General features: G+C 45.1%; 2 protein-coding genes and 1 long non-coding RNA gene across 6 annotated transcripts in view; 1 reads left to right on the top strand and 2 right to left on the bottom strand.

Annotated features, from left to right (window-relative positions):
• Nucleotides 1-9,268, bottom strand: part of DONSON (DNA replication fork stabilization factor DONSON) — a 23,686-nt gene extending 14,418 nt beyond the window's left edge. For all 3 annotated transcript variants that reach the window (XR_008553755.1, XR_008553756.1, XM_037525006.2), the window contains exons 1-8: nt 8,994-9,268; nt 8,489-8,569; nt 7,566-7,769; nt 4,650-4,828; nt 3,501-3,679; nt 2,841-2,922; nt 2,619-2,723; nt 638-836 (exon numbers count right to left, since the gene is read on the bottom strand). Coding sequence is in view for 1 of the 3 variants with exons in the window: in XM_037525006.2 (XP_037380903.1) it covers nt 638-836; nt 2,619-2,723; nt 2,841-2,922; nt 3,501-3,679; nt 4,650-4,828; nt 7,566-7,769; nt 8,489-8,569; nt 8,994-9,257 (1,293 nt within the window). In the remaining 2 variants the exon portion in view is untranslated. The remainder of the gene's footprint in view (nt 1-637; nt 837-2,618; nt 2,724-2,840; nt 2,923-3,500; nt 3,680-4,649; nt 4,829-7,565; nt 7,770-8,488; nt 8,570-8,993) is intronic.
• Nucleotides 8,390-14,996, top strand: part of LOC129146705 (uncharacterized) — a 27,949-nt gene continuing 21,342 nt past the window's right edge. For both annotated transcript variants that reach the window (XR_008553757.1, XR_008553758.1), the window contains exon 1: nt 8,390-8,590. This is a non-coding gene — a long non-coding RNA (uncharacterized LOC129146705). The remainder of the gene's footprint in view (nt 8,591-14,996) is intronic.
• The window catches only part of CRYZL1 (crystallin zeta like 1), a 35,321-nt gene continuing 29,819 nt past the window's right edge, over nt 9,495-14,996 (bottom strand). The window contains exons 10-13 of the mRNA XM_037525009.2: nt 14,122-14,243; nt 13,305-13,410; nt 10,516-10,561; nt 9,495-10,032 (exon numbers count right to left, since the gene is read on the bottom strand). Coding sequence (XP_037380906.1) covers nt 9,933-10,032; nt 10,516-10,561; nt 13,305-13,410; nt 14,122-14,243 — 374 coding nt within the window. The 3' untranslated portion in view covers nt 9,495-9,932. The remainder of the gene's footprint in view (nt 10,033-10,515; nt 10,562-13,304; nt 13,411-14,121; nt 14,244-14,996) is intronic.

Below are 14,996 nucleotides of genomic sequence, written 5' to 3'. Positions count from 1 at the left end.
AATGTTCAGTAACGTTTCATTTGGGTTTTCTACTCTTTAATAGTTAATGGATCAAAATTAGTTCCTAAGACATCAAAAGAATATTATGTAAATGTATCATTAGTAAATTCTCAACTCTCCAGCATCCTCTCCAAATAATGGCACTGCCTGTTTAAAGTACATTGTACCACAATATAACTTTTAAAATATTTAGTAACATACTTTCAATGCAGAATATTGAAAACACAAAATTGATTGTTATTAACATAGTATATATTTACATTTATAATTTTCTCAACAATATGGATGTAAAGTTAATCTTTTCACTCATGATCCAGGTTTTGAGACTTATTACACTATTGGCTATGTTCTTTCATTACTTAAGATAGGAAACAAGATTAAGAAAATTTTCCTTCTGTCAAAAGGAAAATAAAGCGATTTTGCTTGCAAATGACCTAAGAAAAATTATTTTCATGGAATCCAAGTAAAACACTAATTCACATATCTTTATATAATTCCTCTGATAACAATCAGAATTTTCATAAGTAGGAAAGCAAAAGTGCAACAAGTGAAGCTGCCAAGAGTTCTTACAAATCTGACCTTACGTAAAAGAAAAGTACTGTAAAAGTGCATTAGCCTTGTTAGGAATTGTTTTTACCTTAAGCATTTGCATGGTGGCACCTCGGAATGCTACAGGGGACAGGAGGGTTGGTGGAAGTCCTGCCTGGGCACCTGAGGTAGCAATTAAACTCTTACAGTTGATCAAAAAATTCAGCAACGTCAGCGTGTTCATTCCTTTCACCAACACAACAGACTCAGGTCTGTGATCCATTTGTACTTCATGTTTCTCTCTTCGCCTGAGATAACAATCAAGGAAATTGCAAATGCAAATAAATCCCTTACCAATAGGAAGAGCAATTGTCTAGATTCTGAGTCTCCTGGGACCCTACCCCACCCATTTCAAACTGGAAAATCTCTTTCTACCCCTTGTGACTGCAATTGTAAAGCACATGCCTAAATGAACATAGTTTCTATTTGATGAGTTTACTGATTGAAAAACTAACAATTTCTAGAGTCAAAAATAGGTTGTTTCAACAATTGTTGGTGAGGATACAGAGAAAAAGGAACTCTTCTATACTGTTGGGAATGTAGACCTGTCAGCTATGGACAATAGTAGGAAGTTTTCTCAAAACAGTGGGTCAGAAATACATGGTTCATTATACATTGGGATATGACTTGCCATTTGTGACAACATGGATGGAACTGGAGCAATTATACTAATTGAAGTAAGTCAGGAGAACAATACAGGATGGAGTCATTCTAATGTGGAATATAAAAACAAAGGGTCAGATAAAGCTAAACCAGTAATAAATCCTAGACCTGTAACTGTAGAACTGAGGCTACCAGACAGGTGGCGGGGCAAGAACAAAGTGAGGCGGAAGCACAGTGGATTATGATGGTGGGCTTGGTAGACTGACAGTAACACCATCGGAAAGAGGAGACCCTACACCTCTAAAGCACAAGGTTGTAAGGCAATGTTATTCCAATTAAAAATAAGGTGAGGGCCTCCCTTGGGGCCTAGGGATTGGTTAAATATCAGCACTATCCCCAGCCTCAGGGAGCTGACCTACATACATATGGTGCAGCAGACCTCTCCAGTCTCGCCCAGTGCTTCCCTTAGCAGTGTCTTTCAGTAAATCTGCCTGTTCTGGGGCCTCCTGGTGGCCTAGGGTTTAAGTCTCAGCAAAATCACCACTACGGGGCCTCCCCGGTGGCGCAGCGGTTGAGCACTGGGTTGCGAAGCTGCCCGCGGCCTCTGCAGCGCCGGTTCGATCCCCGGCTGCTCCCCGGCCACCAGAGGAGGGTCCCACATGGCGCGCAGACCTCTCCTGCCGCCCGCTGCTCCCCTCAGCAGTGTACTTCGGTCCTTCTGCCTGCTCTGCTCCCCGCTCTGGCTCTGGTGAATTCTCTCACCCTCCCGTGCTTCTGACTGTACCCAATGCATGTGTAAACAAAACAAACAAACAAATAAATAAAACATGCCTCTATTAATTAAAAAAAAAAAAAAAATCACCACTACGGTCTAAGTTTGATCCCCAGCCAGGTTGCTAACTCACATATTGTGTAGCAGACTTTTCCTGTCTTGCCTGCTGTTCCCCTTAGCAGTGTATTTCAGTAAATTCACCTGTTCTGCCCCCCACTCTGTTTCTGGTGAATCCTCTCATCACCCTGTCCCACCCCACCATAGCTCTGGCCTTCACCCCAGTTCTACAAAATAAGTATTTTAAAAATAAGGTGGGGGCTCATCTGGGCCCCTCCCAGGTACCTTATACCTGGGAGTCTTTATTCTTTTTCTTAAAATAAACTTTTCTTTCTAAGAAAAAAAAAAAAAGTGGTTCCCCCAACAAACTTAACCAAAATGAGTGCTTTAACTTAAAAAGGTTTAATAATAGTTGTACATAACTTATGGGTATTCAGGGGTTTGTAAATTAAGTCCACGATAATTAGTTTTAATATGGCCCTAATTTAAGAGTGTAGTGTAAAAAAAAAAAAAAAAAAGAGTGTAGTCTATTAAGTAGTTACTTCTATATTAGTTCAATGGAAATTCTAATCACGTTTAACAGGAATTCAAAGGATACAGCTTGATGGACAGCATGTCTGGTTTTTTAATTTTATCTTGCACACCCATCTCTTCCAGCCAGGAAAAACTTTCTTCTTCATCTTCATCACTAATTGCTTGCTCCCTAGGAAATTACTGTAGTTAGTGAGAGTTCCATTCCACAAAGCTGCTTCCTCTACAAAACTACTGCAGTGAGTCCACAAGTCACTGGATGATGTTATAGGTTACTTGAATCACATACTCTCCATGTTCCAAGCTTGTTCCAGATGCTTTCTTCTCCTTATGGTCATTTTCTTTTAATAAGGGCAGAGAAAATTCAATACCTTCATGAGAAGAGAAAAAAAGTAGCTGTGCTTTTAATCTTGGAGAACTGAACAGGTATGTACTACTTTTAGAGAATAAGGGATTTGAAAATGATTAATTTTTACACTTGATCAATGGAAGCAGTAGCTTTTAAGCTTTCCTGATTGCTGCCCATAATACACAATATAGACACAACACTTCGAAACAATACATACTCTCAGAACGTGTGATACTCTTTCATAAAGTATATTCTACTTTCTTGTCAGTTTTTTAAATAGTGCTGTTTGAGTTTATGAAATTTTATGATCCAATATAAGCCAACTAGTTAGAAAATCACTTATTTAAAGGGTATAGGTAATTTATATTAGAATTTCTGGAAGAATATATTCAGATAGTGACTTTCCAGTGTTTAGAAATCAGAGAAAGGACCACCACTAATTTAAAGTTAAGTATAAGGGACAGCTTAAATAATTGCAGGAAGAAAATCAGAAGTAAAGCATTAAAATAATAAAGATAAAACTGGTAAAAGACAAAATTTTAGCTTTTAAGGAAAAAGTGTTTATATAGTGTTATTCTCATTGTCAACCTATTGTCTTACCTTCATTTTTCATAGCTTCTCTTATACCTCTAGTTGTAGGAGACATGAGAGCCGTGATTACATTATTTCCTGCTAATCCTGCTGCACGGAACAGGACAGTAAACTGGTATGTACAGACGTAGAAATAGGGGCAAAGTTTTGTCTTCAGCAGATTATATAAAGAAGTAAAGCTCACAGACCTATGAAACAAAAGACTTTTCTTTAGATGTTTTCAAACATTTAATGCAATACCAAAAATTTAAATTTGTTTAATTCAGTTTGTTATTCACCTATGTGATTTAAAACACAACATTTTTTTTTAATATAATCAACATCAGACATTCTCTTTTATTTATTTATTTAAAGATTTATTTATTTATACAAGCACTGGGTACAGTCAGAAGCGCGGGAGGGTGAGAGAATTCACCAGAGCCAGAGCGGGGAGCAGAGCAGGCAGAAGGACTGAAGTACACTGCTGAGGGGAGCAGCAGGTGGCAGGAGAGGTCTGCGCACCATGTGGGACACTCACCGGGCAGCCGGGGATCGAATTGGCGCTACAGAGGGTGCGAGCAGCTTCGCAACCCAGCGCTCAACCGCTGCGCCACTGGGGAGGGGAGGGGTATGTGTGTGTGTGGTATGTGTGTGATGTGTGTGTGTGGTGTGTATGTTTAAACATACACATACATTCTACAATTGCATAAGAGCAAATGACAGCTAACAAAGTAAACAATTTAACTTCTGGTTATTAACAATTTAGATAAAATAATTCAGAAGGACATAGAGATCCTATGCCACTACACAGTTACACATCTCAAATAAAATAATGGGGGCCGCCCCAGTGGCGCAGCGGTTGAGCGCTGGGTTGCCCGCTGGATTGCGAAGCTGCCCGCAGCCTCTGCAGTGCCGGTTTGATCCCCGGCTGCTCCCCGGCCACCGGAGGAGGGTCCCACAGGGTGCACAGACCTCTCCTACTGCCCGCTGCTCCCCTCAGCAGTGTACTTCGGTCCTTCTGCCTGCTCTGCTCCCCGCTCTGGCTCTGGTGAATTCTCTCACCCTCCCGCGCTTCTGACTGTACCCAGTGCTTGTATAAATAAATAAATATATCTTTAAAAAATAAATAATGAGAGAAAACTTCTAAAATGAAATTACAAAAGTTTTTAAGAATCTTACCAGTCACTCATTAAGTTATGCTGCAGGGTTTCATCATGTGACCATGGGCTTGTCTTTCCAGCCATTTTTCTGTCAGCACCAATACGAGGAAACAGTGGGAGCCAAGAAAAGGATGGGTGAACCCAATAGACAAGGCTCTGCTGGAAGGCGCATCTGAGTTCAGTAGATAGTTTGGGATCCTAAAATCCAGAGATGAGATTAGGTGGTATTTTTGCCCTATTACACGTATAGAATTTCACTTAAACACTAAATGCACTAAACACTTTTTCTCAGAATCTTTAATGTTTCCTACTAGAAAGTGTTAATAACTGCTACAAGGGCTAAAATACAGTTCATTGTTGTCTGTGAAAATCTCTTGTCAGCAATCACAGTCTGTTAAGCCAGATTTCAATCAAAAGGAACACTTAACACAGATGGAACATTCTTCTTCTTCATTAAATGACTCTTACCAGGAGGGTGTCTGTGTCGAGTATGCGTGACGGGGTAACACTGTGTTCCACCGCGCCTCCCCTCATAATGCTGTTTTGAAAACAGCCAAGTAAAAACCGATGTGAAACCACAAATTGTTCTGAGCTATTTATTGACAAAGATGTACCAAAGCCTCTTTTAGGTAATCCCTTCCAACCTCTTTTGAGTTGATAAGCTGCTTGAAAATAGTGCAATAACATTTCTTTAAACCCATTCTAGAGGGCCTCCCTGGTGGCACAAGGGGGGTTAAGCACAGTACTATGAAGCAATCCGCAGCCACTGCAGCACAAGTTCTATCCCCCAGCCAGGGAGCTACTCACACGGCACAGCAGACCACACCTGTCTTGCCCGCTGCTCCCCTCAGCAGTGTACTTTGGTCTGTCTGCCTGTTCTGCTCCCCACTCTGTCTCTGGTGAATCCTCTCACCCCTGGCACCTCCAGCCTGTACCCCAGTTCTTGTATGCATAAATAAATAAATCTTAAAAAAAAAAATTCTAGAACTCATTAACTACTAAATTTACAACCTAGGCAGCAATTAGTGCATTAAACTAAGTAAAACCCAGCTTACATTGTGTAAGAAAATCAGGAAGACAGGAGTTTCCAGGTTGAACATTTGAAGACCTAGTGAGAATGCACACTGAAGAGGGCATGGAAGCTCTGTGCCTCTTCCCCATACCGCAACACTATGCTCTCTTTGATCTGGCTGATGATTTGTCTCCTCAGTATACTGTCTACTGAGTAAACGGGATTCCTGTCTCCTTTGCGTCACTCTAGCAAATTAATCAAACCTGAGCTTTGAGGAAGCCAAGTGATCATTTTTGGAGAATCCCACATGGCAAGAGCTGCGACGGCTTCCAACTGAGAGCACAAATGGAAATTCTCAAAGAACTGAACTCTGCCAACAAGATCAGTGAGGTTAGATGTGGGTCTTCCCTGGTCAAGCACTAGATGAGACCACAGACCTGACTGACACGTTGTGTGGCCTTATGAGACCTTAAGGACCCATCTAAGTCACTTCAGATAAGTGACTCACAGAAACTGTCAGACAACACATGTGGTAATGAAAAAAAAAAAAAAAAAGATCAAGGAAATAACCAATCTGCTTTGCAATTGCTCAATTGCTTTCATTCCTTTTCCTTATATTTTTTCCCAAAAGACTTTTTAGTAAACAACTGCCTACAACATACACTAAATCTCAGGATTTTAATGGACAGAAACTGAATCTGATAAAAAACATCAAAAACTTGTGAGAGGGCCTCCTGGGTGGCGCAAAGGGTTAAGTACAGCACTATGAACCAATCGGCAGCCTCTGCAGCACGAGTTCGATCCCCAGCCGGCCAGGGAGAAAACCACATGGCACAGCAGACCTCTCCTGTCTCCCCACTGCTCCCCTCAGCAGTGTATTTCAGTCAGTCTGCCTGTTCTGCTCCCCACTCTGTCTCTGGTGAATCCTCTCACCCCCCCAACTCTGGCCTGTACCCCAGCTCTTGTATGCATAAATAAATAAATCTTTAAAAAAAGAAAAGAAAAGAAAAGAGCCTCCCTGGTGGCACAGCAGCTGAGCGCTGAGCTGCAAAGCCGCCCGCAGCCTCTGCAGCTCTGGTTCTGTTAGGGGGAAAAGGATGTCCTAAAGCTAATTCCATACAGGCTTTGTGGACTCCACCCCCACCCCAGGCCAAAGCCAAAGCCACTGGGAACTCCAAATCCCATCACCACCCAAGGGAAGGTAGCTGGGACCTGAGGGTGGGGTTAAGCAGCCAGGTGGATATAAAAGGCAGACACGTGGGCTTTGGGGGTCCCCCCCCATTTTGGCTCTCCACCAGCTTACAGCGTCCGGCCAGCTCTGAGAGTGACTTTGGGTTTCCAGGTCGGCGGATCGGGTAGGACGCATTAAAGACTTTATTTCCCTATTTTCTCCCTGAGTTGTACATTTTCCTTATTTACTTTTCCCTTGTAAATAAACCTTTTATTAACCTTTTGTGTGTGCCTGTAGTGGAGTATTAACAAGTCCCTTTTAAGCGCGCGGGTGAGGACCTACAGCCAGGCAACCCGTTTTATATCGGGGTTGCTGCATAACATTTCGATCCCCGGCCGATGGTGAGGGCCCCACATGGAGCACAGACCTCTCCTGCCACGCCCGCTGCTCCCCTCAGCAGTGTATTTCGTCAGTCTGCCTGTTCTGCTCCCCACTCTCTCTCTCTGGTGAATCCTCTCACCCTCCCATGCTTCTGACTGTACCCAGTGCTTGTATAAATAAATAAATAAATCTTTAAAAAACAAACAAAAAACTTGTGAGAATGCACCATTTGGGAAACACAAAATTTACTAAGATGCTGTGTCTTTAAATGTCAGGAGATAGACTTAATGGACAGAAATATCTCTGATACATTGCTGAAAAGCACTTTACACTTATTACTTTGAAGCACAGCAGTTTTTTAGGAGAATTACCTGTATGCTTGGAGGCAGAGTAAGCACTGTGGCCCGACAATGCTGGACAAGGCCTTGGGCCTCTTCTTGGGCTTTCAAATGATCTGCCCAAGTAAAGGGCTGAGAAGAGGTGAACAGGAGTCGCGTTTTAATACTCCAGTCCACAGGTAATTCAGTACTTTCTGAGGATGGAGTATCAGATTCGGAGAATGATACATGTGGAGTCTTTCAGAAAACAAAGAATACAAAAGTAAGCAGAGTACCAAGGAAATACGCTCGTTCTACAGGTTTTTACCAGCTCACATTCATGATCACAGAAAAGTCAACATCTTATGAACTGTATAAATAAACAACACTGAAACGACACTACACACGCTGTGCAAAAATCTGCAAGGAACTTCACACACTGTTAACAGTGATTTATCTCTGGGAGGGAGGAATTTTTGTTGCTGGGCATGCTGCTGGCAGGGGGGCAGACTTCATAGCTCAGGGGATACAGGTTTATATAGTGAGTTGAGGAGTCACTGTACCACTTTCATAATAATTAGAAGAAAAAACTGTTGACAATGGTATCAAAATGAAAAAATTTCAAGCATTTTAAAAAACACCTTTTAAAAAACACCTGCAGGTAACCGAGGCGAGGCAGTTTTTAGAGCCCACATTTGAGCAATTCCTGACCTCGACAAGTTTCTCCCACCATGTGAGTCAACCTGCTCGACATTACAGTAGCTCCTGCAGGTGACATCACAAAAAGGGGACAGGTAAGGGGAACCGTTTCCGAAAGGCCATGGAGAGGCCGTTTCCATCCGGCCTGGCGGGCACGGCGCCCCCCCCCCCCAGCGGCTCGAGACCCGCCCCTCAGGCCGCGGGCGCCACTCCGGGAAAGCGCTGCAGGCCCGTTACCTTACACCTCAGCCTACAGGGCCTTTCAGACGCGGTGTTACCTGCGGCGGTGCAGGAACGGCTGTTCTCTCAGGAAACGTCTCTTCCCGCGGCAAATCGTTTTCCTGATGAGAATCTAGAAACTGAGGTGCGCACGCGGCCGAGTGAGTCCCCCCGTGTTTCGCTTCAGTTTCGTGCCTGAACTTCGCGGCCGCGCGGGTGGGGGGCGCGGCGCGGCGGTCCGCGCGGGGGAGACCTGACCCGGAGCCTCCCGCGGGCGGACGGACGGACGGACGGACGGCCCCGCGGGAGGACAGAGCCCGCGCGCCGGGCCGCGGCTCCGCCCCGGGCGGGGGGCGGTGTTGCAGGCCTTTCGGGGTCCCCTCCCCACTGATCTCTGCCCCCTCGGCCCCCGCACCCCGGGCGCCCCGCCTCCCCCGCCGCAGCTTCCCGCAGGCCCGCCCCGCGGGGAGGGGGCCGGGCTCGGGGCGCCCCTTTTCCTCCCCGGACCCGAGGACCGGCCCCCTCTGCAGCCCAGGCAGCCCGAGGCCGCCGGCTCCCACTCACCCGGCCCGGCCCGTCGGGGGGCTCCGGGGCGGCCCGCGGCCGGTTGTCCAGACGCGCGAAGGGGTTCCTCGGGGCGCGGCCGCCGCCGGGGCCCCCCGCCGCCGCGGCCGGGAAGGGGCGCAGGGGGAGCCCGGCCGCCAGGGCGGCGCGGCGCGGCGCCGGCTCGAGGGCGGCCCCCAGGCTCCGAGCCTTTTTCCGCCGGAGCCGCAGGACCTCGGGCGGCTTCTTGAAGCTGGGCGAGTAGCCGGGCACGGAGACGGCCATGGCGCGCGCAGGCCGGGGGGCGCCGGCCGCTGCCCGCCAGCGCTTCCCGCGCGCGCCGGCCCCGCCCCCGACGTGGCCCCGCCCCCGCGCGGCCCCGCCCCCGCCCCGCCCCCGGGCTCCCTAGGGCCGGCGGCCGGGGCGCGCGCTCCCGGGGGCCGCCCGGCGGGGCGAGGCCGCCGAGCGCGCCCGGCCTCCCGCGGGCCCCGAGCCAGCCCCGCGCGGACGCGCACTTGGGAGACTTCAGGCGTCTGTGAGCTCGAGCCGCGCGACGCGCACCCACACGCAAACGACAAATCACGACAGCGGAGCCTGAGGAGCGTCTCAGCGGCTTGATGACGCGCGAGGGGACCCCGGGGCGCTGGGGGACCCCGGGGCGCCCGAGCCGGGCCCCGCGCAGGCGCACGACTTCCAGAATATTCCCCGCAGGACAGTCTCGACTGTGCAGCGCTTTTTCAGAAACTTCAAGTAACTCTGAGCCTCGCCCCTCGGCGGGAAGGTTGTGCTTAAAAAAAAAAAACAACAAAACACCAAAAAACCAAAAATACCCCCCAAAAAACCCCAAGCCGGAACAACTTGCTTTCATCGTCCTTGACTTCTCTGAACAATTTCCAAGGACACTCTGGCTTCGGGCACCGGATCGGGGTTCATCCAACCGAGGTCGGAGATAGAACACAATTAAAACTGAACAACTTGCTTTTTTCTTCCTTGATTTTTCTGAACAACTTCCATGGAGACTTTCGCCTCGTACAGGGGAATGGGCTCGTCCAGCCGAGGCCTGAGGAAGGAGGAGATGATTAGACACGTGGGGGTGGGAGCGACAGTTGCTGTAGTTCAAGTCTATGACTTCAAATAATTCAAACAAACTCATCCAGTGTCAAAGAGGTTAAATTGCAAAGGAAAAGAACATCTGCTTTCTCTACTCCTGCTTTTTTGATAATCAGGTCTAAACTTCCAAAAATTTTACTTCCCCTCTTCTCAAGCTTGGGTTTGCAGGCTGCTCTGGAGGGTGAGGTGGAGCCGCCCAGGGCGCCCTGGCGAGGAAGGAGAAACTCGGGGGCACCTTCCATCTTAAGGAAGATTTATTTGCTGGTGCATCCCGAGATACGCTTTGAGAAAAGTATTACAAGGCCGCATTTAATGTAAACAAAAACACAGGAGCACAATAGATACAGGGTGAAAGCAGAACAGAAGTGGAGACCCTGCGCTATCCCGTGGAGAAGAGGAAAGTAAACACGCCAGGGGCTGGTGAAGGGCATACCTGAACACGCCGGCTGACAGCTTCTCCATCACGTCCTTCAAGATGCGTGCTGGAGGACTGTTAAGGTGGCAACGCAAAGGAGAGAGGGCTGAATAAAGCCGAGGAGGATAAGCAGGACGTTAGGCAGGCCTCATTCCCCATTCCCCCCACCTTTTCAAGTTTAGCATTCTCAGAAATTCAAACTTTGATATGGAACTTCTGTAAACCATCACGTTTACCTCTAAAAATGGGGAACTGGGGAACTCATTTGAGGGAGGTGGTGACATAACAGAACCTAGACTTCTGAGGACAAAAGGTGGACCGAGCAGGCTGAGTGCTTCCCGATGGACGGTCACGGAGTGGCGAGAGGTGTTCATTTCAGCACTAGGTTTGATATTTCATTAAAAATAAGCTTAGCACTTACATCTCTATAGGTGCACACTTATTTACTAAGCTGGCTACAGATTCAAAAAGATTCAAAATTTGTGTGCAAGAAAGTTAAGCTGTGTGTGTCATGCGCCACTGAGTGAATCAGAAAACTGTACATTGTAGAAATCGAGACATTTAACTGAAATTACAGTATTAGGATTGAGAGTATATACCTGTTAGTACTGGCGTATGACCACACAACTAAAAGGCGATCTCTTGTGTTAAATCACAAGCATCAACTTATGTGAACTGATTGAGGGGAGCTTGCACAGGCGGGGACTGAACCTAGTTTTCAAAACATGCTACTAGCATTGCTGTTAATATAGGGTGTTCTCCACCGTCACCATTCCATGGTGTTCTTTTTCTAAAAATTGAGTGATGATCAACCTGTAACATTCTGTTCAAGTGTATAATGTGATTCCATATCTGTATGTCTTGGGAAGTGACCCCATATGCTACTTTCTTTTTTAAACTTTTTTTTTAAAAAAGATTTATTTTATTTATACAAGAACCGGGGTATGGGCCAGATGCGCGGGGTATGGGCCAGAGTGAGAGGATTCACCAGAGACAGAGCGGGGAACAGAACAGGCAGACTGACGAAATCCACTGCTGAGGGGAGCAGTGGGTGAGACAGGAGAGGTCTGTTCACCATGTGGGTCCGCCTGGGCCACCAGGGAGGCCCCCTTATGCTACTTTTGATAATTACAATGTTACTGGACATTGAAGTTGCTTTATGTTAAAATCAATTTAAACTTTCTTTTGGAAAGTTATAATTTAGTTTATTTTCCAAATTTAGTAGTAAAATATTCAATCAGAAATACTTCTAACTTACATTAAGGGAATGTTCTGGTTTTGAAGTTTATTCTTTAAAACTCAACACATGCAGTATACTATTGAAATACTATCATTTGAAAGTACCAAAATGTCTGGCCTCATTCTTAGAGCTCTAGTCTTCACACATATTACACATATGTAACTACACACATGACAAAAGTATGACACGTGGTGAGATGTCCAGGGTCTGCAAGTCTCTTTCCTTATGTACAAAGATACTGTATTTTTGATCTAATGTATTACACATTTTACTGGATGCAGCTCCCTTTAAAAGGGGCATCTGGGGCCTCCCTGGTGGCGCAAGGGGTTAAGTCTCAGCACTATGAAGCTATGGCAGCCACTGCAGCAGGAGTTCAACCCCCTGCCAGGGAGCTGACCCACCTGGCACAGCAGACCTCTCCTGTCTCCCCTCAGCAGTGTATTTCAGTCAATCTGCCTGTTCTGCTCCCCACTCTGTCTCTGGTGAATCCTCTCACCTTCCCCTTCCCCCCAACCCTTAATCCCCTGTGCTGCACTTGTGGCCTACACCCCAGCTCTTGTATGCATAAATAAATCTTAAAATAAATAAATAAAAGGGCTATCTTACAACCAGTGGTTTCCTCTCTAGTAGGCCCTGCTCTGGAGAGGCCTCACCTTTTTCCTGGAACTCTTTTCCACTACTTTTACCAAAACTGGAATGATCTGGCTTCACTTACCAGATCTGTCTTTGAATAACTTCCATTTTAAAAAATTCAAACCCATGTTCGTTGATGAAGATTTCGTAGCATTAATATTTTTTAAAACACCCCATAAAAGGCCTCCCCAGTGGTGCAGCAGTTGAGCACTGGGTTGCGAAGCTGCCCGCAGCCTCTGCAGCGCCGGTTTGATCCCCAGCCACTGGGCGAGAGTCCCACATGGTGCGCAGACCTCTCCTGCCGCCTGCTGTTCCCTTCAACAGTGTACTTCGTCCGTCTGCCTGTTCTGCTCCCCGCTCTGACTCTGGTGAATTCTCTCACCCTCCCACGCTTCTGACTGTACCCAGTGCTTGTATAAATAAATAAATAAATCTTAAAAAAAAAAAAAAAAAAAACAACACCCCACACATTCTTCCATTTAGGTAAGTACTCTGGCATTTTTGCACACGACCCCATGGAGGAGTGATGTAAGCTTTCAAGGTGCTATGTGGTCTCCAAATCTCCCATGTATCTTATATTTTATTTCCCATTCAGAAATGGGTGAGACTGACTGTGTGTAACTCCTCCTGCACTTGCTGGCTATGTTTTCTCTGTTAAACCTCTCTATGTTTCAGTCTTTTTACCTGTAAATAATGGTACTTACACCTCATAGGATTGTTTTAACCTTTAAATAAATTAATACTCGTCAAGCACTTAGAACATTGGCATTGGCATGCTCAATGAAAGTCAGCTGCAATTAGTATTTATTCATTATTTACATTATCTTTTTATTTTATGTTATTTTATTATATACGTCATCATTATTAAAGACTTTAATGATTAGAGTACAAGTAAATTCAAACCCAAACTCAGGTCAGCAAGAAAAAAGGATATAAAGATACTTCCCCTGTTGCACATTGGACAGATTCCATACTTCATCATTAAGGAAAGCCACCGATGCTCCCTTGAGGAAAAGGCAGTGGCTATCTGGAGGGTCCAACTTGGGTAGAATGCACAAAGACTCATCAGTTACTGTGAGTTTCACAGTGGAGACATGATTGACTGCTACACAAATTAAATACCCAAATCAATCAGCACACAAACTTTAATGATAATATATAAACTATAGTATTTTCTAATTCATTGTCCAAAATGCTGACACACAAGGTCAGAGGCAAGGCCACACCTGAATCCTGGTGATGGAGCAGAAGTGGGGTACGTGCATGTGATTTCTGGCTGCTACTTACCAGTCACCTTCATGAGGATGTTGGAAAATCAGTGAAGACTGGTATGTGAAAATGATGGTGTTTGCATATCAACCAGGATAAAAATATTTAACTTTTATTCTGTTAGAAATGTAACTTTGGGAGCTAAAACATACACACACATATATAGTACATTCCAATTTGAATAAGAACACTGACTTATATAGAAATTTTTTGCTAAGTATTTGGCAATAATAATGTTTGTTACTAAGAAAAAATCCCTTTTGAAATACTAATAAAAAATTCAGAAGTCACTACTTCCAAAGTACCATTTCAACATTTTGGCCAACATGTCATTAAAACAAAAAAATAAGCTACATTTCTTTAAAAATAGGCTATCGTTCAGAATTTATGCTAATTTTGCCATGTCATTCCCCCCAAACTTAGTCATTCTTCTTTATTAACCTTTTGATGTAATAATAATGCTTCATTATTTCTGATAATACCTGCAAGTTTTCTTCTGTTGTTACCCAATGACCTCCAACGCCAAGAAGGGTGATGATATCATGTTTGTGTGGCAGCAGCTGTAATTTTACGGCTGGTTCATCATCTTTACTATATAATCTCACTTATAAGGGAATAATTTTTAAAAAGAGAGAGAAGAGATATATTTTATAGTGAGCTGCCAATAATTTATTCTTCAAACAAGTTCTTTTTAATAAGGAAGCATTTTTTCTTAGCAAAATGCAGCAATGTGGTCAGATGCCATAAAATATACTTTTTTTTGCATTAAAATGAGCTTAGAATTTACTCTAGATTTAATTATAAGTGAAATAACTAAAGCTACAAAGTCTATTTTCATTTGACAGCCAGGCCAGGTAACAACAAATAACACATCATACCAACAGTTTAGAACTCTGGGGAAAGCTGACTACTGATGAAGAAACTCATAGACTCAGTCATACTTGGCCATAATTTTAAAATGTCCATTTGAGGGCCTCCCCGGTGGCGCAGCGGTTGAGCGCTGGGTTGCGAAGCTGCCCGCAGCCTCTGCAGCGCCGGTTCAATCCCCGGCGGCTCCCCGGCCACTGGAGGAGGGTCCTGCATGGCACGCAGACCTCTCCTGCCGCCCGCTGCTCCCCTCAGCAGTGTACTTCGGTCCTTCTGCCTGCTCTGCTCCCCGCTCTAGCTCTGGTGAATTCTCTCACCCTCCCTCGCTTCTGACTGTACCCAGTGCTTGTATAAATAAATAAATAAATCCTTTAAAAAAAAAGGAAAAAAAAACTTTATTAAAAAAATAAAATGTCCATTTGAAATTTTGATGCAGTATACATTCACCTCCACAGAAAGACTTTTCTGAGATAATTTCAAATCTTGAAAA

The sequence above is a fragment of the Talpa occidentalis genome, unplaced genomic scaffold (assembly GCF_014898055.3).
Source record: "Talpa occidentalis isolate TD23 unplaced genomic scaffold, MPIMG_talOcc4v2.1 talOcc4.4, whole genome shotgun sequence".
Classification (NCBI taxonomy): Eukaryota; Metazoa; Chordata; class Mammalia; order Eulipotyphla; family Talpidae; genus Talpa; species Talpa occidentalis.
This window is presented reverse-complemented; position numbering and strand designations above follow the sequence as displayed.